The sequence below is a fragment of the Chanodichthys erythropterus genome, chromosome 4, assembly GCF_024489055.1.
Source record: "Chanodichthys erythropterus isolate Z2021 chromosome 4, ASM2448905v1, whole genome shotgun sequence".
NCBI lineage: Eukaryota > Metazoa > Chordata > Actinopteri > Cypriniformes > Xenocyprididae > Chanodichthys > Chanodichthys erythropterus.
Genome location: NC_090224.1, coordinates 29,143,006 through 29,166,160, shown reverse-complemented (window position 1 = coordinate 29,166,160; position 23,155 = coordinate 29,143,006). Strand labels below are relative to the sequence as shown.

The window sequence follows — 23,155 nt, the reverse complement described above, 5'->3', positions numbered from 1 at the left end:
ACATTTATCAAACTCTGCTTCCTATTACAACTACACTGTGACTGACAGGTGGAGCCAGTGACAAGGCAAAAAGAAAAGAATAATTTTGGAATGCTAGTTACCTTGGCAACAGCAGGGCAGCCATCACGACGTACAGTTTCAATGCCTTTGGCATCAAACACTGGATTTTTCTGATCCAAACTCTCATACATGTATCCAACATAACGCTTCTTAGTCTGTAACACGCATGGGAGGTACACCTGCCCAAACACACAAGAATGCAAACAGACAAAATTGGAATATATAATATACAATAATGTGGCTTAAAAGAGCTCTCACACTCAAATAAAAATAGAGCATACTCTTAGACACACCACTGATAAAGCACTTCACGAACCTTCTCAAATTTCAATTTGACGGGTTTAGGGTTGGTGGCAGTGACAGCCTCTGCAATTTCATTACCAATCTTAAATGCCTGTTCCTTGGTTGCTCCTTTCAACAACACAAACATACTAAAAGAGAAAGAGACTGGTATCAGAGACAGTATAATACTGTGTAATAAGCAGCCACAAAACAAATTTCCACTGACAAGCAATTTGCCTGTACACACCGAATGATAAACTACTGCACCATGAAACAGCCAATAGTGTTTATGAACATTTTGATGCTTATGTTAATATTGCCGGCAATTTTATGAGCACAGAGTTATTTTTAACTTGAGTTTTAACACAGAGTTATGTGCAGACAACACTCTCACGAATCAGGAAGGGCAGGGATTTTATCAAATTCAATCAGAAGGCAGCATACATATTTTTAAGATTGGACTGCATTTGGTCTACCACAACAATGGACACAATTTGAGAGGGAGGCAGTGTCTCCACAGCACTATGACTGGACAGTTAACCTGGTAATATGATATCATATATGACAACGGTTTGCAAATCAGACTGAATAAGTCAAATTGGAGGATATGGACTAAATACAAAATTACAAAAAATAACACTCCCTCTTGCTCAGCAACATTGTAGGTCATATCTTCATTGAAATTAACTAATGGATCCAGTTTTATTTCTCTACCTGTCTGTATCTCCATAGACCACACGTGCTCCCCACTTCTTGGTGTCATTGACCATCTTTATAGCTCTCTCCAAAGTTTCTCGGGCCTTGTGCACAATGCTGTCACCTACCTGGAGTATGAGGACAGAGACATATTTTCACTGGTTTCTTTGGCAACATAGTAGTCTCAAAATGCATCCTATTAAATTATAGGCATGTGGCCTTTTCAGTCTGTCTTAATTGGTATGGAGCGATGTTGTATGCATGAATGAGATATTGAATACAATCTGAGATATTTAAATCTGTTAGGACCAATGGACATCAAGAGGCAAGCTAATACAGTAGCAAAATTTGTTTAAAACCAAACAGTGAAGTGTAATAATATTAACCATGAACCACATAGACCCAACAATATGCTAATTTATTTATGACATAGGCTGGTAAGAGAATTTACTATTTGTTTTACACTGTCTTTACAGTTTGAGTGTTCAGTCTGTAAAATTCTTGATGGTTTCAGCAACCAAAAATTTACTGCACAAAACCAATTTTTAATCAAAATTTCATTACAAAAAACTATTACAACTATTTGGTTAGTTGCAATTCATTATTTGCATCTAGCATTGTTTTTCCTATCTGATCTGTGATAAGATTAGATATGCAACTCATTTTTGAGTTGCAACCGAACAGTTGAGAACCACGGATCTGAAATGCCATGTTACAGCATGTACTGTACCTCAACGCTAGGCATTCGTCCTGAGAAGCTGGCAGCAGTGTAACCGAATGTGACATTAGCAATAAGTTTGAGGCCAAGCTGCCTGGCATCCAGCAGGCGCAACAGAGCTTTGTCATTCTTGTACGCCTTCATAGACTGCTTCACCATGATCCTCGTCTTCAAAATCTCCTCCAGCATACGTGGAAGGACACCCCTCCGCACTGATGACTAAGCACACACAAAGTGTGAATAGAACAGACTTCGACACTGCCATTGTAAGAGATACTACAAATAAATATTATAAAATGGACAGTTCTTGCTCTAAAATCTGGCTGGATGAGATTTATTCAAAGCTGAAAAATATGCAAAAAATATGCAACTGTGACTGCACATCTGTTGAATTTTACATCATTTTCTGTTCATAGAATGAACTTTATGATACTTGGTAACCAAGAGCAGAATTGTCTATTGTGACATTTATTTATAATATTTTAATTATTCCTTGGTATTTCCAGGTAATATTGGTATCCATTATCATATTCTAGTTGCTACTGTTTTATAACAGCAATAAGTCCTAAAAAATGTTGGTTAACTTTGTGGCATTGTGGTCTTTTATTCATCAACCAGTGACAATTTCTGAAAAGCCAATTCAGTTACACATACTATTTTTCAAAATACAGCGAGTATTCCATTTCATCTTCTCATAATCAATTTAAATGTTGCCATTTAGGGATCATTCAGTATGTAAATGGAAGAGATTAACCGTAGCGTAATTTCAAAACTACCTTAACAAATGCAACACCATTGGGAGAAATGGTGATGTCATTTCTGAGTTGGTATAGGAGGTCAGGAGGGACTCTGAGAGATGAACAACCAAACCTGAACTCATCGCATCTGAGATAGGACAGAAATAGATAAACATTTAATGAACCACACAACAGATACTGCAGATATATAGTAATGTTGCATTAATATATACTATATATATAGTACTAGGACTCATGTAGTTTTACTCTAAATCCAAAAGCATGCTTACGTTCCAAGATTCTCAACATGGCCGAGGCAGGTGGAGAAACAGTAATTATAGGCAATGATGATGGATGGATACAGTGACTGGAAATCTAACACAATGACAGAGTTGCTATAGAAACGCGATTCTGGCTCCATGACAAGCGGAATGCACTGTGGGGCTCTTTGCTGGGCACGCTGCTGTGTGCTTGGGGTCACCGGAATGTAATTCAATGGCTTTGCAATCCTTAACATCATTGATTCCACACGGTACTGCAAGAGGAGGAAAAAAGATTAACTACCTACACAAAACTGCAAAAAAGTAATTTTGATCTAACAATCAAAAACCTAAATATAGTATACATCTCTGAACCCCTCTTTTTCAAGAATTAAAGGAATAAATTATTATTATTATTATCATTTTTTTTATTTTTTTTTTATACAACTTAATCGATAACTTGCCACAAAAAAAAAATAAAAATAGATTATGGTTGGGAATCAAGAACCAAGATAAAAACTCAAACTCAAAAAAAAGGCCACATCTTTCTATTGTTATGTCCACACTGGTTTAAAGCAACAAGCAACAACTGCAGTCTTAAGGCTGGAATGCAATTCACAATTATTATATATATATATTTTTTTTAAAGAAAATAATACTTTTATGCATTATGCATTAAATGGATCAAAAGTGACATTAAAGAACACCAAAAACAATGATTTTGTAATCCTCCTGAACCATTGTTCCATTGTTCCTGTTCCATTTTTGTGCAAAGAAATAAGTCTCCTGACAGTTCTCTGCCAAGTTGTTTCTGTTGTTGTCAGCATTAAGTATGATTCAGTGGGCCGGCTATGTAACAATGTTAATTAACTTTTTAGTTTTATTTTGTATCTTTCAGGAGGGTGTAGTCATTTTAATCAAATCATTTCATCTGGTTTTAGATGGATGATTACCTGTGAGCCCCTGGTTAGCACATGGTAGAACTGAATTCCAAACACGCGTGCCAGCTCACTTGTCCTGCCAATAATATCCTGCTGCTGGAGTAACTGGACTGTGCCACACACACGGCTCACATAATGATCCACCACTTTCCACCTTAACCAAATGAAAGCAACAGATAGATATCAGAATACAAAAAAAATTGTATGACCAGTAAACATTATTCAATTTCACATGCAGTTTGCAAATATTGTATCCCATAATGCAATGCGCCCAACTTGACCTTGCATTTCAGTGTGACAAATTAGCTTCAAGTAATATCAGCAGTAATTTATAACATCTATTTATTTGACATCACCATGATGTTACCTTTTCATGACATTTAGTCATTCAATAAAGTTTTTCTTTCATTTTAACAAACAAAGACATGATGTAAATAAAAATTCATTGTGCTTCTTGGATTATAACGAGTTTTTGCAAGAGTGCAGAACTTAAAGTGAAGTGATCAACAGCTTCAGTCATTATAAAGTGAGAGCACTTTGCAGGCTACATTCTAATGTTTTAATGTATTATTTACTTATAATTACTATTAACATTAATTTATTTTCAAACAGGTAAATAAAAATCACTAAATATTTAAAATGATGGGGTGGTGAAGGGCCCATCCCTTGGTTCTGTGATTGGGGACAACATTTGGTGCTATGCCCCTGCATCAGCAGTCCTTTTTGTTGGGCCCTGAAAAGTAAATGAAAGTATACAATCCTTTTAGCAGTGCTTCCCTGAAAATGTGGTGTTGAGTCCTTGAAATTTACAGGTTTGAGTGCGGTTATAGGATGCGGTTGGCACTGTTGTAAATAAAAAACAAAATATTATTTGAGCAGCCAGTATACCCTAGCACTTCAGCCCGTGGAGGTCTGTGCATTAATGTGCCCCTGGACATAACGTGCCCAATTTTGCTTGGTGGTTGGAGGACCAGTTAACATCAACAATCTCTTCAGTTTCTCTTGAACAAAATGAAATGTATATTCACAAATTTACTGCCATTTTATTATTTTTGGGGGGAAGGAGATATTTGGAAATTAACTGATATTAATGTTAATCACTTTGCCCTTTTAGGCAACAATGTTAAATGTTGATTAACTTCAAGGCTTACACACTGATAAAAACTTAATCTTATCAATCTCTGTTTATCCACTTGGACACATTTTAATACATTGTTTTTCATTTTCCCTTTTTCTTTTTCTTTTCTGCCCTTGAACACTTCCCTCCTCTATCCATTTTGGTCATGTGACACACTTAAGAGTAATTTCGAAGGGCGATCAGTTGATATCATTTGATATAATAAAATAAAATTTTGAAAGTTAAATTAAAATGTTTCCTTACATCTTTTTTTTTTTTTTTTCCTTAATTTTGATTATGACAGTTTAAAGGAGATTTTGGCACAATAGTTCCCTGTGCGGCACCCCAATTATCTGCATACACTGCATATCCTGTTATTGCATTTTAGTTGCAATAAAAGTTAGCTTTAGTTAAAAGATGAATGGAGAAGTGTTATTCAAAGGAACAACTCTGCAATAAGACCAGTAATAGGCATCTGACTGATGCAAGATCCATTCTCACCTGTGCAGGTGTGTATTGTGGTCAAACCAGTCAGAGAGTGTGCGATGGCTGTAGAGAGGAAAGCGCTGATGCAGGAGGTGGAAAGCCACATTCTCAAAAGTATAGTTATTCAATGCAGCCTGCAGACATACAGGAAGCACTTGATTAAAAAGAGAACACTCAGATAAACAGCATTAGTTCTGGCATTCTGGGGGTATGAATGTCAAGTAAACCTCAGTCTTCATAACCCTCCATAAGTTGAGGACAATGCGTCCAATAATATGGATTTCCGTCAAAGTGTCTGCACCATATTCATCTTTTTCTGCCATGAGCCGATTCTCCTTTGCATCCCCTGTAAAAGTAATAATGTCAAAAACAACATTTGAGAAATGGGATAAGGGGGAAAAGGCACAGATTTGGCAGAACACCTTGCCTGCCTCAGCTCTTAAAGTGAATACATGACCTCTGCTTTTAAATATTAAAGGGCATCTATTATGCCCCTTTTTACAAGATGTAATATTGGTCTTGGGTGTCCCCAGAATGTATTTGTGAAGTTTCAGCACAAAATACCCCCCAGTTAATTTATTATAACCATTTGAAAATGTCATTTTTGGGGCCTGTTTTAAAAAGAGCTGTTTTGGTGTGTACATATCGATATTGAACGCGATATTGCGTGTCTTATCAGTGATCTACGGCTCGGTCTATTAAATGCCGCTCCATTTGAAAGCAGGTGATGGCGATTTAGCGGTAATCAGGGAACCGGCTTTACTGAAGAAATGCGCGTGACAAAAGCATTCGATACATCGCCCAGCCCTACTTAGAACTTTATGTGTGTGTGTGTTTTTGTTTATATTACATTGTGGGGACCAAATGTCCCCACGATGTAATATAAACCTGAGTTCACCTACATCGTGGGGACCAGCCACCGGTCCCCACAATGTAAATAAATTAATAAAAAAACTAAATGATGTTTTTGTGAGAAAAAGGTGTGCACAGTTTCCTGTGATGGTTAGGTTTAGGGTTAGGCGTAGGGTAGGGGGATAGAAAGTACGGTTTGTACAGTATAAAATGCATTGCGGCCTATGGAAAGTCCTCACAATTCACAAAAACAAACGTGTGTGTGTATGTGTGTGTGTTTATCAAATGACGTGGCAGAAGATCTCAGGAGGAAAATGGCAATTATAACAAAGATGAAGCCAAGTCAACTTTAAAAGATGTACAAATAATGCACTTTTGCTTATACTTGCTCTCCACAGACAAGCCAGAACCCCTTGTGTTGAAATGTTAACAGTTTATTTTTATTATTAAGTGACTCCGGACAATGCATTTTTTCTTTTCTTTAGTTTATGGTAAAAATAAACTAGGTTAGACCAGACCCGGCGCCAGACACAAATTCACGGACGGGCATTACATTTTTTTCAGGGGGGCACAAATGAGATCAACCTTATTGCATAATAACATTAATTATGAATTAAATGGACAAAAAAAAAAAAAAAAAATAAACGAGGAAGAACTAAACACACGTCGCATGGGCTCGACATTGCCCGGGACAAGTTGATTTTTTAAAGGGGCAAGTGAAAGAGAATTTTACTTGCCTGGCCTGATTAAAACGCCAACAAAAAAAAATGACTAGAGAATCACCAAAATGCGATAATGCTTCTGCATTCATTTAGTCTAAGTGGCTTAGTGCATAATAATATCGATATTATCGATAGTGCATAATAATATATAGGCTGTCGCTGATGTAATGTACTGACGCTAACAAAATGTTGCGCTGTTCTCGAGTAGAAATCGAAACAAATGAGCGCAGCATGACAAATGTTGTTTTAGGATGTTACAAGGTATGTAGGAATTCCAGCGAAGAAAAAAGTCATGTCTATTCTCAGAAAAACATAAAACAAATACAACAGAACTACTGTATGTAGAAGCTATTCACATGAACTAAAGGGTTTATCCTCTCATTTATTTAATAAGCTACTCCACATAGGAAGAACAGACATGCCAACTAGTTACTGACTGATACTGACACATATGTGAAACGGACTGATGTTGTCTTTACCTGGAGCGAGGTTTACATAACGTCACTTGGAAGTAAGCGGGGCAGCCAGAAATCTGCTCAAATGGCTGCTCAAATGGGTGCTGCAGTTCCATTTTTCACCACAGGTTTACATCATAAGTTTACATTGGAAATTTGTGGGGCGCTGTAGAGCTGGGAGGGCTCTGAGACAGGCTGCCCCGCTTATCATGATTCATGCCTGCCGAATCCTTGCGCTATATTTTAATATACCCTGCTCACTTTACGACTAGAAAATCTGAAAAATATTTGTTGCAGAATGCTGGACACATTTACAATATATTATTATTTCAGTCTATTTTTGGATGAATATTTTGTTGGGCTATGCCCCACCCAGACGAGCCGCGGCTGAATACTGCAGTAAAAATTCAAATGTGGAGTTTTTATATTTATGACATATGATACAGTTAAGCAACATCACACGACCAAGAGTGCCGAATAATACCATCACGACTGAAAATGTGACACTGATTTCATATGGCAGTTGTATAAACAAGTAATTAATATGAATTTACTTACATTTTAGACGCAATATTGACTGTTTTTGTTCTGTTTTAGCAGCGAAAATAGTTCAGACAAATATCATAGCAGAAGCGCGTCAGTCTCTGCGGCTGCGGTTCTGAAACTGGTGCTGCGGGTCTGCAGCTGGATATGTCTCAGTCTCACAGCAACACTCGGGCTTTCACCTAGCATTACCTCGCTGATCTCTCCTGCCAACTTTGGTGGTCTTTGATTAAAGAAACGCCGTATATCTTAACTGTCACACGAGATAGTTCAGCAGTTGTTTAAAAAAATGACCGCTAACATTAAGCGGCAGCACTATGCTTAGCACACAACCAAACATTTCCGCGCTCAATATTTACAAACCAATCAAATCCGTTTATTATTTTATTTTTTTTTAAATCAGATCAAACACATTTTAATCCGGTAGTTATGATACAAAACGATAACTTTTGATGACAGTAGCCTATTGATAAAAAAAAAATCAAGGACTGGTGGTTGGTGGGACGTGGAGTTGTCGACTCGTCCAGGGCGGGCACTAGTGACTCACAGGGCGGGCCAAGCCCCCCAATGCCCGCCCATGGCGCCGGGACTGGGTTAGACAGAGGACTGATGTACACAACCCTTTTTTTTTGGTTTTGAATATGCACTACTCTCTCTTACTAGTTTTGCCAGGAAAGGTTGTACAGTGGATAATGTCATTAACTTTTTTGGTAACACTTTACAATAAGGTTGTATTAGCTAACATTAGTTAATGCATTAGTTAACGTTAACTAACCATGAACAACACCTCTGTTCAGCATTAGTTAATGTTTGTTAACGTTAACTCACGCATGCATGTATTAATGCATCTATTCATGTTAACAGTGCAATTAGTTAACATTAGTTAATGCATTAGTTAACATTAAGTAACCATGAACAACACCTCTGTTCAGCATTAGTTAATGTTTATTAACGTTAACTCACGGATATATTTATGCATGTATTCATGTTAACTGCACAATTAGTTAATTCAATTAGTTAACATTACCTAACCAACAACACCTAGCTGTTCAACATTAGTTAATCATTGTTAACGTTAACTCACACATATATTAATGCATCTATTCATGTTAACAGTGTTAAGTAGTTAACATTAGGTAATGCATTAGATAATATGAAATAATGGGCAATGCCTGTAAATAGCCTTAATGTTTTAAGGTTAACTTACTGTGCATGTTTACATTAGTTTATGTAGCGGTTGACACACTAAGAGTGATCATTTTTAACTCATCTACGCTAAAGGTAAAAATGCCATTGTGTCTATTCATATTAACAGCACAAGTAGTTAACATTAGTTAATGCATTAGATAACATGAACTAATCATGAACAATGCCTCTTATTTAGCCTTAATGTTTTAAGGTTAACTTACTGTACTTACATTAGTTTATGTAGCAGTTGACACATTTCTAACTCTCCACTCACTCACACTAAATTAAGGTAAAAAATACCATTGTGTACCTTATCAGCATTATTTATTAACAAGGCATTGATTTGGGCTGTAAATATAATTCTGAAGTGCAAACCATCTGAACATTAACATATATGTTGTTCATGTTTATATGCATTTTACTATCATTACTTACATTCAACAAAGCATTTATTAATGGAATATGTGAACCGTATTGTAAAGTGTACACTATTTCAACATTAACTGATGTGTTACTAACATTTGTTGACCCTTTATTAACATGACTTACCATTAACAAAGCATTTATTAATGGAATTTGTGAACCTTATTGTAAAGTGTACACTATTTCAACATTAACTGATGAGTTACTAACATTTGTTGACTCTTTATTAACATGACTTACCATTAACAAAGCATTTATTAATGGAATTTGTGAACCTTATTGTAAAGTGTACACTATTTCAACATTAACTGATGAGTTACTAACATTTGTTGACTCTTTATTAACATGACTTACCATTAACAGAGCATTTAAATTAAAAATAAAATGTCTGTAATTGTTTACCCATTTTGTAATATTTAGTTTGTTTGCTGTGAGGCGTTTTCTCCTATGCAGTGACTGACAATGCATAAGACACACCAAAGCACAACATAAATTCACAAATCACATCAAATTTATTTGTTCGCTGTACTCCAAATCTTTATAATCCATATGTTTGTAAGGAACATATCCAAATTCTGCGTTTTTTCCGTCGTTCTTCATCTTCATTCTCAGCAGCGACCATCAAAGCCCGCGCTCGCTATGATTCAAATTTTAAAAAGTCGCGCGCGCCCACCAGATCCGTTACGGCATGGTTTACGGCACTGATATCAAACGCTCATTGGTTCTCACCTGCTTCGTCACAGATTGCGACATGCCGTGTTTCAGTGGATTGACATTTGAGTGCGCGCCTTCACGGAGAGAAGCCGGATTCATCATAATTTCATGGATTATTATCTTAAATTCTGCTCTGTACCCTATTAAAACTATTACCGCCAAAGAGGACTGCGACTGCAACTCATCATCATTTGAACTAACGTACTTTCGGTACAACTTTTGACATTTTTGCAAAAAAATAAATTGTGATTACGTTTGTCTCTTATTCTTTTATTTATAACTGTACGGAGATTTACCAAGAAAACCAAGAAATGGTTATGGGTAGGTTTATGGGGTAGGTGTGGATTATTGGCTCAAAATATCGTTTAATTTCATTAATGAATGCTTTGTTAAGGGTAAGTCATGTTAATAAAGGATCTACAAATGTTAGTAACACATCAGTTAATGGTGAAATAGTGTACACTTTACAATAAGGTTCACAAATTCCATTAATAAATGCTTTGTTAATGGTAAGTCATGTTAATAAAGGGTCTACAAATGTTGGTAACTCATCAGTTAATGTTGAAATAGTGTACACTTTACAATGAGGTTCACAAATTCCATTAATAAATGCTTTGTTGTATATAAGTAATGATAGTAAAATGCATATAAACATGAACAACATATCTGTTAATATTCAGATGGTTTGCACTTCGTAATTATATTTACAGCCCAAATCAATGCCTTGTTAATAAATAATGCTGATAAGGTACACAATGGTATTTTTTACCTTATTTTAGTGTAAGTGAGTGGAGAGTTAGAAATGTGTCAACTGCTACATAAACTAATGTAAGTACAGTAAGTTAACCTTAAAACATTAAGGCTAAATAACAGGCATTGTTCATGATTAGTTCATGTTATCTAATGCATTAACTAATGTTAACTACTTGCGCTGTTAATATGAATAGATTCATTAATATATGCATGATTTAATGTTAACAATGATTAACTAATGCATTAACTAATAGATAGATGCATTAATACATGCGTGAGTTAACGTTAACAAACAATATCTAATGCTGAACAGAGGTTGTTCATGGTTAGTTAACGTTAACTAATGCATTAACTAATGTTAACTAATATAACCTTATTGTAAAGTGTTACCACTTTTTTTTAAAGTAAGCATTCTTGCTTTTGTAGCAAAACTAGTATAGTGTCTGATGTTGCAGCCCATTCCAGTGGGATGGGTGTATACATTAGAGTGCATATTACACATGGTAGTATTTTTTATAGCATGCATTCACTTGAGTCTAGATTAGGGGTCGGCAACCTTTTTGTCATGAAGTGCCATTTTTAACTTTCTGAGTTAAATCACTGTGCCACCCCACACCCCCCATAATGGCTATTCATAATGGATAACATAGAAATAGTGCATAGAAATATTTCTGATGCAATTTTTCATAAAATATGTTTTACAATTGTCAAAATCCTTTAGTTTATTTGTTTTCAGGTTAAATTACACTTTGAAGAACAGATTTCCAATGGGCCTATTTACACCTGGCCATTCATGTGTTTTTACTGGTCAGATAGCTACCTGTTTTGCTAAAACTGTTCCATTTACACTTGGCAACATAAATGTGTCCGCAAAACAAATATATATCTAATCTTCAAATCCTGTGCTATATGCAAACTGAACGGAGCTCATGTCAAAGTAAGTAGAGAGAGCGGCATCAGCATTGGTAAGATTTAGTCTCACTACTTTTAATGAAGACAACTGTGTGTTGAGCTTCAGGTTGTGTTGAACTTTTAGTTTCATTTGTGGCAGTTTGCATGTCGGCTTGCTGAAGAGATGCTCAGTTACTCCTTTGCGGCAATGCATGCTGCAGTAGCGCTGTCATATCTGGGTACCGGGAGCGGTTATAACACTCTTACATGTTTAATTTTTACCATTTTAGGATGAGTAAAATTTAAAATCTAGAATGTAAAAAAAACAAAAACAACAACAACAAAAAGCTCCATCTTTTGGTCTTTTCACGACTGGATAGCTATCCGATCAGAGAAAACACATGAAGTGACCGGATACATATGAACATAGTTGCCACATGTATCAGTCACTTTGATGTGTATGGAATGTTTAAAAGGACTCAATATACTTTATAACATTTATTACATTAACTATGTACAGCGAAACAAGCTGTAAGCTGTCATTCAGTAACTTGTGTGTGCGTGATGCACAGAGGTCGTGCTAATGGTTTATCAGAGCTAAGCGCTTTCATTGACTTGCACAGTTTAATTTAATAAATAAATAAATTAGACAAAAGCACACCATCCAAGGTGCAAGTCAAAGAGAATAAATCTGTATAGATGAGAACTGACCATACACTCACTTGCAAATACTTTATTATCCAACGTTTCGGCAACAAGCCTTTGTCAAGGTATGATTTCTCACAGAATGGAGAAGTACAAACAGACAATTATTCACAGGTGTAGACAATTAATCTCAGTTGAACACACAATCAATCAATTATCAATTCTAAAAGATCCCAATTTCAGACTCAACATAAAAAATAAGAATAAGAAAAAGAAACAACAACTTGAACAGGTTATCAACAATCACAAACAATATCACACTACATAAAAAATTCACATTATAAAGGACACAAGGCTCACTGGATACACAAACTGAGAACTTTGGCTCCTTATGGTCTGAATGTTGACTTTGATCCAAGTATTTTTTTGTGAATGTGATTGTTATGGTCAATTTCTAGGTTTTATCTGATTGAAACTTGTGTCCTGTATAATGTGAATGTTTTATATAGTGTGATATTGTTTGTGATTGTTGATAACTTTCTCAAGTTTTTCGTATTCTTATTTTTTGTCATGTTGAGTTTAAAAATTGGGATCTTTTAGAATTGCTAAATGATTGATTGTGTATTGAACTGAGATTAATTGTCTACACCTTTGAATAATTGTGTATTTATACTTTTCTCCATTCTGTGAGAAATCATACCTTGACAAAGGCTTGATGACAAAACGTTGGATAATGAAGTATTTGTAAGTGAGTGTGCGGTCAGTTCTCATTTGCACAGATTAATTCTCTTTAATAGTATGACTCCTTTTTTTCCCCCTCACATGCCAGTGATTACCCCTCCATAGGTGCCATAGGTTGCCAACCCCTGGACTAGATCATCACTGTTTACAACACTCACTACATCAGGGTGTTACTGCATGTTAATAAATGTCAAAAAAGGTCAAAAACTAACCCTAACCCATCTATTTGACTTCTTAAAACGCTAATTCTCCAAAACAATATAGACTATAGGTGTATGTAGACTATAGTAGTATGTATAATTAAAATAAATAAATAAATAAATAATAATTAAAAAAATAAATAAAAAATAAACATATATACACACACACATACACACACACACACACACACACACACATATATACACACACACATATACACATACACATACATACATACATACACACACTCTGTAGCAAAAACAATACTTCCTTAAACCATGTCAGAGGGCACTAAACAGTTTGCAAATGCTAACTGAGCTAACCTTACCTGGCACACGGGAGAGCTGCTGGCACAGGTCCACACTGAGTGTCGAAGCACGCTGCAGTAGGTAACCCCAAGAGTGCATCTGGACCTCATAGCCAACCAAAATGTCTGGATCATATCTGCGGGAAAGTGGGTTGTTATGAAATGTTAAGAAAGTTTTTGCTGTACAGAGTGTAGAGCTCATTACTATCATCCTTTTGGGGAAAAAAAAAAAAGTACTCATCCCCACATTTTTTAAACCAGTATGCCGTTTTTTCTGTTGAACACAAAAGGAGAATATTGAGTAATTTATTTTCCATACAACAGTTCATAATTATTATTCTCCCTTTATGTGTGCACTTAATTATATCTTCTGAAGTCATCAAATTGTTTTGTGTAAAGCAAAAACAGCAGTTTAAGTCACTATAACTCCTGAATGTCAGTAGAGGAAAATATCTTCAGTGAATGAATTAAATTTTGGCCTGTTCATCTCAATGCCATTGCATGACTTCAGACAAACTGGAATATAAAGCACAAGTTGTAGGATTACTTGTTATGGTTTACAATGTTTTTTTTTTGTCCTGTTTGAAGCATTGTAGGATGGTCACTATGAAACATTACTGAATGGAAAGGAGCTACCTGAAACTTTTCCTTTTGTGTTGAACAGAAAAAAAAAAAAAAAAAAGTTTGGAACAACCAGAATAAATGGCAAATTTGATTTTTTTGGGTGAACAATTCCTTTAACATTTATATTTTTAATCAATATCAGCACATGCAAGTAGGATTGCAAAAACTAATACATAAAAGTGATTATGAAAATACAAACAAGTTTTATTAAAAGATTAGTTGGGCATGTGTGCTGTGAATGGAAAGCTGTTTTATGGATAAAAATAGAGGTCACAGAGAGAGCTACTGTGTGGAAAGTGTACAACCCAAGTTGTCCAAAACATGAGAGACCTTTAAAATAAGAACTTCAAACAAACTCATAAGCATAAAATTGTAATGTGGCATGCCATCAGGTGCTTTGACACACACACACACACACACACACGTGTACTGTTCAGTATGCTAGTTATGTTTTTCCAAACACATAAATTGGATTATTTTATTTTTTTAATCTGTATTTTACTGGGGGAAAAGTCAAATGTAAGTAATACATTTCACTTTTCCCCCCCCAATAAAATACAGATTTTTTTTTTAAATTCTAATTGTAGAAATAATAATAATAATTAAAAAAAAAAACATTTATCAGTTGCAGCCATACATAACAGACTGAATTTCCAACATATACACCATTAACCTACTTTCTAATTATGTTAGAGATCTCTTCAAACAGCTCCTTCTCATCACTGGCATAGGTGACCTGCAGTCCTGTCACACCAGATCTAAAAAGAAAGGGTGCTGTGCTCCTGGAGGCTACAGTAAGAATACAACAAGCCATAATTTTGCAGCAAAGACACACTGAATACTATATAAAAACATGTAATCTAGCATACTGGGACTAAAGGCGGGTGCACACTGTATGATTTTTGCTATGACTTGGTCGTCTGAGACAAATTTTCAAATCCTACAAGATTCCTATAATCTTAGGCTAAAATCTGTAGTCTTTGATCGCTAGTTTGACATGTTCACTGATAGCCGATTAATGACCGTTGCGATCAAATTTTGCCTGCCTCAGAGTCAGAAGATTTGTTGCACAGTCCTGCAGTGAGACTTCTACGACGTACATCAAATTGTCTTCGCTTTTAAAGACAAGCTGTAATCAAAATTTAGGTAGAGATTTTTTTGTTAGCCACCATTTCAGTCCCGTATGTAATGCAGCTCACAGTAACCGAACGTGTATGGGTTGTGTATGATGTACACTTCAGTCAAGTTTTTAATGCGGCTTAACTGTTGTACAGTCTGACATAAATGACAGCTGAGATCCCACAGTGTGACATGAGAATTATGTTCGTACAGTCTGACAAGCAACAATCATAAAGTACTATACTTATAAATCGCATAGTGTGCACCCAGCTTAAGACTAATGTTAAGACTAATAATCAAACAGGTAAGTCAGGATTTTTTTTTACAATGGACCACTTAATTATTGAAAAATAAAACTACTGTAAAAGTGCAGCACAATAGAACATTTTTAACATTTCTTATAATGTTAGTGTAAAAAAATAATATATATCACCCCCAGTTTTTTATTGAACGGAGCCTTGTTATAACATCACAAAGAGGCACAAAATCACTTTCCAAAACGTTTACGTTCACTAGTCCTTGCTGGTGAAATGATCTCCTACTCTAGCCAGAATCCCTTGACAATATTCAAGAAACAGCTGAAAACTAATATCCTACCATGAGCATATCCAGCCGACTTAAAAAATATATAAAAGTAATTCTTCTATGTTTTCATTATTTCATATATCCCTCCCTGTTCTAGCTTGTACTATTCTGGACAATGTTTAAAACTTTTTATTTATTGCTAGCACTTTGTTTTTGCCTCCTTATGATGAATCGGTTGCTCCATTCCTCATTTGCATTCCTCACTTTGGAATAAGAGTCTGCTAAATGAATAAATGTACAAGTAAACGTGGATACTGTTTGAAACAAATGTCAATGTCACATTACAATGTGAAGTAGAAAATTAGTTGTTTTGGCAGCTTGGTTTCAAGAAATGCAAAGAATGAATGAATGAATGAAGCATTTATATAGCGCTTTCATATGTACTACTGTACACCCAAAGCGCTTTACAATCATATCAGAAGATTTTAATGCTGAAATTTACAGTATTTCAGTGTAGAGACTTAAAGTAAAATGACCTCTAATATGTCAAAAGATCAAAGAAAGGTTGATTCCTCACGACCCCTGAAACTAACAAGTAAACCTAGATTTGACTAGATGGTTGTTGGACAGCTGCCACATGTCGCATTAACATCAACATAGACATTTATAGTTTTTTGCTTTTCCATGTCACGACTGGTACACATCAGTTATATTAAGTAAATAATCAACAATGATCTCACCTTCAGATGAAGCATGACAATCTTTATCAATGACAATGGCCCCCGTGATCTGAGTAGTGTCAGAATTGGGGAGAGGTACATCAGAACTGAGGCAGTAGAATAAAGCACAAATTGGGTCAAATTCAGGGTCAGGCTCAAGGTCACGACGAGTCCTTGCATGGAGCTCCATGCTTATCAGTGTGAGGTGCTGTACCTGCAGTAGGGGGATTCAAACTTGAAATGAGAATAGTGAAATGAAAATGGACTAGAGTTTTAACATGTGAGATGAAAACAAGACAACAAAGCTTTTTATGCAAGTTTGATCAATCACTAAGTGTAATGAAAGCAGTTCTCACTACAAGACAAAAATCAAATCCTACCTCATGCAATGCTTTGGCCTCCTGCAAGTTCTGCATACTGACTTTAAAGCCATATGAATTACAGATTGATGGTCCCTCAATCTGGGAGTTGTCTTTCTTTGGAACATTCACAGTGGTAAGCTGATTCTGTATGGGATATAATGAAAGTGCTCTAAAAACTGTAATTAACATATAGAATTATTACTATATAATACTAAAAGAACTGTAACACTGTTGCTTCGTGAGATTCATAAATTCACAATCTTTGATCTGACCTTCATTTGTGTGGTAAGCAAAACTCTGCGTAAAGCATCTTTGTTTTTGTTACTCTTCCGATGTAGCCGCTGTGATCTGGGCTCCATGTCTGCACAAGAACAGATGCAAAAGAGTTTTGCAAGGAAAGGCTAAAAGGCAATGCTTAGACATTGTCAGTCTTGGAACAAAAATACAATTAAAGAAATCATGACTGATTAACAATTATACTGAGCTTGAAAAACTGGTTGTGTCATCTGGTCCATTAGTTAACATCAGTAAACTAAAATTAGTTAACATGAACTAATAATGAACAGCACTTCTACAGCATTTATTAATCTGTGTTAATGTTAATTTCAACATTTACTTATACATTATTAAAATCAAGAGTTGTATTAGTTAACATTAGTTAATGGACTGAAGTAACGAACAAACAATGAACTGCTGTATTTTTATTAACTAACATTAACAAAGATTAACAAGTACAGTAACAAATGTATTGCTCATGGTTAGTTCATGTTAATACATTAACTAATTTTAACAAATGAAACTTATTGTAAAGTGTTCCCAAAATGTTATGGTTTTTAAACTGTGGGTCACAGAGTGGAAATGAATTAGTTGTGTAAGTTTGGGTATGGTGGTCCATTTATGCCAAGTCAGAAAAATAAGCAATCAAATTTAGTTAAGTTCACTGATGGGCATAATTTGTATCTACATATTTCTGACATGATGCACATTACAAATGTGTCACACATCACAACTTCTCATGGGCTGTACGCAAAAAACAAGCATACAGCACGACCCGTATGGCCCGATTCACAAAGAAATGCTATTACGGATAAAAAGATTCACAAAATCAGGAGTTACCAGTTTGATTCAATCTGATAAATCCTTCGCTGAATGAACTCAATACTGTACACGTCATTACTGTAATATAGCCATTATGTTACTCTTACTGTGTGCCACAAAGAAAGCAAACATTTATTCTGTCTGTAAAGTACATTGAGGAAGTATTCAGCCCCCTTTATTTTCTCATATTTTGGTATGTTGCAGTCTTAAGATGAAATGTAAAAAAAAAAAAAAAAAAATCCCCATCAATCTACACTATGTACCCCATAATGACAAAGTAAAAGGGCTTTGGTAAGAGAGGTGACCAAGAACCTGATGGTCACTCAAGGTGAGTTCCAAAGATCTGAGCCCAGGCTCACTGGAAATACATGCCTGTGCAAAATGTCACAATACTCTTTTCAAAGTGAAATGTCCAGTGAGTGGTGCTAAAAGTGTGTTCAGTTTTTTTTTTTTTTAACAGATGAACATAAATCTGGCAACATTTTTATCCAAGCACGATTACTACTTCAGAAAACTCTTACATATTAAGCTGGTTATGTGATGCAAATGTCAAAAATTATTAATTTACAAATTATACACTATGGTAAAACCATATACTAAAGGTTCATATAAAGGTTCACTTTACAACAAGACAATGTTCCTAAGACCACAGCCAAGACCATGCAAGAGCGGCTTAAGGCTGGAATACACAGCATGACTTTTGCCCTGATTTTCTGTCTAGATGAGTCAACAATAGTTGCCAAAACTTTGCACCATCATGAGGGATTTTTCTGGGTAGGTGTGTGTACACGTGTATGCATATGTTTGTGCATACATATATATTTTACTGTATTATTATTATTTGTGTGTGTGTTACATGTGTTTTGTTATATGTGAATGTATAGTATTTGTCTGCTAGGATGCATTTTCTATGCTAGTGTCAAAGATGTTCAGGAAATCTGTACAGACAATAAAGTTAAACTAAAAACTAAAAACTAACTAAACCAATCTGCAGATTTTGGGCAGTCAGCGTTAACAGATTTCACAGAAAATTTCCATCCAGTCGGAGGATATCAAAACATGTTTGATATTTTGGGCTGATTTTAGAACACACATCGCAACTGAAACCGAAGCTATCCTTTATCTACCAGTGTTGCAATAAAATACAATACAAATAGAAAAGTAAATTAACATAACACGCGTAACAAATTGACCTCAATATTTGACTCCGCTCAATGGACTATGCTACTAACCACTATCTCCCATTGTAATCTGTAGAGTCCATACTTGTCTGCCAACCCAAGACTGCATCACAATGCGCTTAACTAATTTTTTTTCTTTTGCAACTCAGAACACAAATTTGTTACAACTACTGGTGTAATCTCCTGCACATCCACGTTTGTTTCATCTGTCACGCGTCTCCTAGAAGGAGTGAAGGAGTGGATTTGTGTTCAGATTTCGAAAGATTTGAAAATCTGGTAGTATATGATGATCAGTCATTTAGTACCATGCTTCACAAACCTGTCCTGGGGACCCCTGCCACTGCACATTTTGGATTTCTCCCATACTGGATACACCAATTTCAGGTCTTCAAGTCTCTACAAATGAGCTGATGAGTTGAATCAGGTGTGTTAGATGAAAAAGGCATACAACTGGTTGCACTGGTTTAGTGTATGATGCCCAGTTTTTCCTCTGTAACCATTACAAGTTCAACAAGTTTATGATGCCTAGCCTGTTCAGATATTTAAAGTCATGTAGTGTATTGCCGCCGTAAAACTTTTATTGAATTTATAAAAAGAATTAGAAATTGAGTGAAGAAGGCTCCTTTATACTCACTGAAACTGTCAATTACTTAATTTCAGCATTAACTTGTGTTCTGCACTCCTGTGAAACTCTGGTCAAAAAAGTTGAATACAATGCACAATGAAGCTCTAATTTACATCATGTCCACACTTTGTTGTTACAAGTAGATTTGTAAATGTACAGAACTCAATCACTGAAAATAGCAGAAATTCCCCAAATCCCCTAGTACAAAAGCTTGATGAATCATACACAAAAGACTGCAATCACTTCCAAAAGTCCTTAAAGTAATAACCTTTCCTTAAGGTCGCAAAGTTATAACAAATCTGAGGCTATTCGCAAAACATTTTATCTTACCACTAAGAGTTCTCCTAAATAGCAGTAAAAGTTCTTAGCTAAGAGTTTTCTCTTAAAACCTATTCACAAAACTGCTGAGACAAACTTTTACTTGGGAATAGAGAGAACTCTTAAGCTAATAGAAATGGCGGGACTCACCTCGCTGCTATGGATGATGTCAAACATGCCTACTAACTATGCCCGCAGTGATTGGCCGAGTGGGGGGTTGGGGGTCTCTGTCATTGATTTATTCATAGAAATATTGTAGAATGAGGTATCATGTTGCCATATTCAAATAAAGATTTTAAAATAAAAAAAAGTTACTGTCTTAATGAGTCAGTCAGTCAGTTCAACTTATTGGTTCAAACAGCTGATTCATTCAGGAACAAAGCAACTGTCTAAATGAATGGTTCACTGAATCATTGCCTTACCTGATTCGTAAAAACAAAAACAAAAAACAAAACAAACAAACAAACAAAAAAAACACATTCATTCAGTATTACAACACAACTGTGTTGTTTGGAGATGCACAACAGTTCTGCCATGGTTTGGAGCTATTTTCATTGGTGAAATAGAGCAAAAATAATCAATATTAACAATATTGTGTCTAAAATGTTATACACAATATTAACTTCTTGTTTAATGAAATTTATTTTCAAGAAAAAAAATTTTCTTGCTAAACTATATCATATGATATAAATACAATACAAAAACTGAATCTGGATTTATAGGGGCACTCTGCAGCCTGCTGTACTTTTTGCATATCTTGCGGAATAGATGCAGATGTCTCATCCAATCAGCAGTAACAGGGTTGTTGCACATTTTTTTAAAGTCAAATTTAAGGCTTTTTAAGATCTTTTTAAGACCTGAAGAAATAAAAAATACTACTGTACATTAGGGGTGTGCAATATTGACAAAAAGAATTATTTTGATATTTTTAAAGTAATTTCAAAAGCAATATTTGCCATCTTAAATTGATTTCCAGGGGCATTTTTACCTACATAATGACATTTTTCTAAACTTATTAGATGTATGCATCACCTTTTAGGTCAAATTCTAACATTCAAATTAAATTCAGTTAGAATAGTTAGAATAATAGCACAGCACAGGGCTGTTATTACAAATCAAATGAAATCATTATCAACAAAATCCATCTTAGCAATGCAGAGGTGACAGAAGCGGCATGAGAAGTGGCATTAATATATTTACAATGTGTCTACATAAATAAAATTTAATTCAATATTTTAATATGAAATTATCTAATCTAATTTTAACTTTTTAATTAAAATTTACTTTAAATATGAAACTAAACTGCCAGTAGGGGGAAGCAAGTCACTCTTAATGAGTGAGTCATTCATTCAACTGATTTGTTCTAAAGACTGATTAATTCAGAAACAAAGCAAGTGACTGTCTTCACTGAATAGGTCATTGAAACATTAATAAAACTGATTCAAAATGCGGATTCAGTCAGTATATATAAAAACTCAATGTCAGCTCGCACATTGTTAAAACATATAATTACGATTTCATCATAGACAATACTATCACACACCCCTACGCAAATAAAGAATGAACTAACAACGGTTACTGAACTGACATTTACCCATTTTCTTCTGCTCTCTTCCTTTCACATGCAGGAGACAGTAGCCTATGTTATATGCTGTAGTAAATGCCGCTAGGACGGCAAACTGTCACGTGAACAAGCAAATAAAATAAAAATAATATGTACGCTAATTAGATAGTTTTAATTTGGTAAATGATTTAGATAAGTCAAATTGTCATCTAAAATGTAAGACCTCTCATAAGTAAAAATAAGACTTTTTATGACCTTAAATTCTAAAATCTGACTTTCGTTCTTAGACTTGCCATTGTGCTAAAAATGTGTTTTGTATTTGGATTTATTTTGTTTTCAGTGTTGTGATTTAATCTGCACTTTTATCTAAAGGATTCAAACTCCAATGAAAAAACATAAAAACATACCATCATTTCTTAATGGACTACAGCTAGACCCATGGTCATCAATGCTGCTTCTCCTGTGGACAGGTGTGCTATGGAGCAGGTAAGAGCATTTGACATCTGGGTCTTTAATGGGAAAAAGTGATGGACTCAAGTGGTCATTTGGCAGTACATTTTCATTGGCATTGAGATTCTGAGGCTGATCAATGTCAGGAGATTGCAACCCATCAGTAAAATCCTCTTTGTCCTCATCTTTTTTAATCTCAGCTACAACTTGTTGCCACCTAGGAATCTCAGGAGAGTTTGGAGAAGTGATAATCTGATAAATTTTGTTTGTCTCCATGTCCAAGGCACATTTCACACTCTTAGGGCTAGTGTCAGATGAGGCTGCCATAACTGTTGAGATAAGGAGGGGTAAACTTAAGCCATTCCTACTGACACTCTGCAATTCTGAAACTTTTTCAAGCTTTTTATCATGATTCTCTGAGCAAGGTGAATTTAAGTCGTTTTTCTGAGATGAAGTCTTGCCATATAAACTCTGCTTCAGCTCTGCAGTTGCCTGGCCACTTGTTTGTTTCTTGTCCCTCTGAAGGCACTCATACTGTTTTTTGGCCTGCAGCCAGAGCTGCACCTGTTCCGGGCTTGGAGCACACTTGCATGGAAGCATGATCATTTTTTGATCACTGCCAGAAGATAGGTTTTGGTCCTTGATCAACATAGAGGATTTACACCCATAGGTTGGTGCAGAGGCGTGATTTGTCATGGCAGAAAATGCAACTTTCCAAAAATGTAAGCCATCTTGAGATAAGTCTCCATGAAATTCAACTAATTCGCTTACAAGCCTGGTTTCCAAAATCAACTTCCGACCACCAACCTCCCTGAAAAAACAGTGAAAATGGTTATGG

General features: G+C 35.4%; 1 protein-coding gene across 9 annotated transcripts in view; it reads right to left on the bottom strand.

Moving 5' to 3' along the window:
• Window positions 1-23,155, bottom strand: part of rev3l (REV3 like, DNA directed polymerase zeta catalytic subunit) — a 341,728-nt gene that overhangs the window by 58,524 nt on the left and 260,049 nt on the right. For all 9 annotated transcript variants that reach the window (XR_010894996.1, XM_067384680.1, XM_067384681.1 and 6 more), the window contains 15 exons: window positions 22,275-23,128; window positions 17,354-17,442; window positions 17,100-17,225; window positions 16,741-16,933; window positions 15,034-15,145; window positions 13,754-13,869; window positions 5,525-5,643; window positions 5,313-5,431; window positions 3,707-3,848; window positions 2,784-3,028; window positions 2,533-2,641; window positions 1,769-1,975; window positions 1,057-1,166; window positions 377-491; window positions 102-239 (listed from right to left, as the gene is read on the bottom strand). Coding sequence is in view for 8 of the 9 variants with exons in the window: in XM_067384680.1 (XP_067240781.1) it covers window positions 102-239; window positions 377-491; window positions 1,057-1,166; window positions 1,769-1,975; window positions 2,533-2,641; window positions 2,784-3,028; window positions 3,707-3,848; window positions 5,313-5,431; window positions 5,525-5,643; window positions 13,754-13,869; window positions 15,034-15,145; window positions 16,741-16,933; window positions 17,100-17,225; window positions 17,354-17,442; window positions 22,275-23,128 (2,794 nt within the window). In the remaining variant the exon portion in view is untranslated. The remainder of the gene's footprint in view (window positions 1-101; window positions 240-376; window positions 492-1,056; window positions 1,167-1,768; window positions 1,976-2,532; window positions 2,642-2,783; window positions 3,029-3,706; window positions 3,849-5,312; window positions 5,432-5,524; window positions 5,644-13,753; window positions 13,870-15,033; window positions 15,146-16,740; window positions 16,934-17,099; window positions 17,226-17,353; window positions 17,443-22,274; window positions 23,129-23,155) is intronic.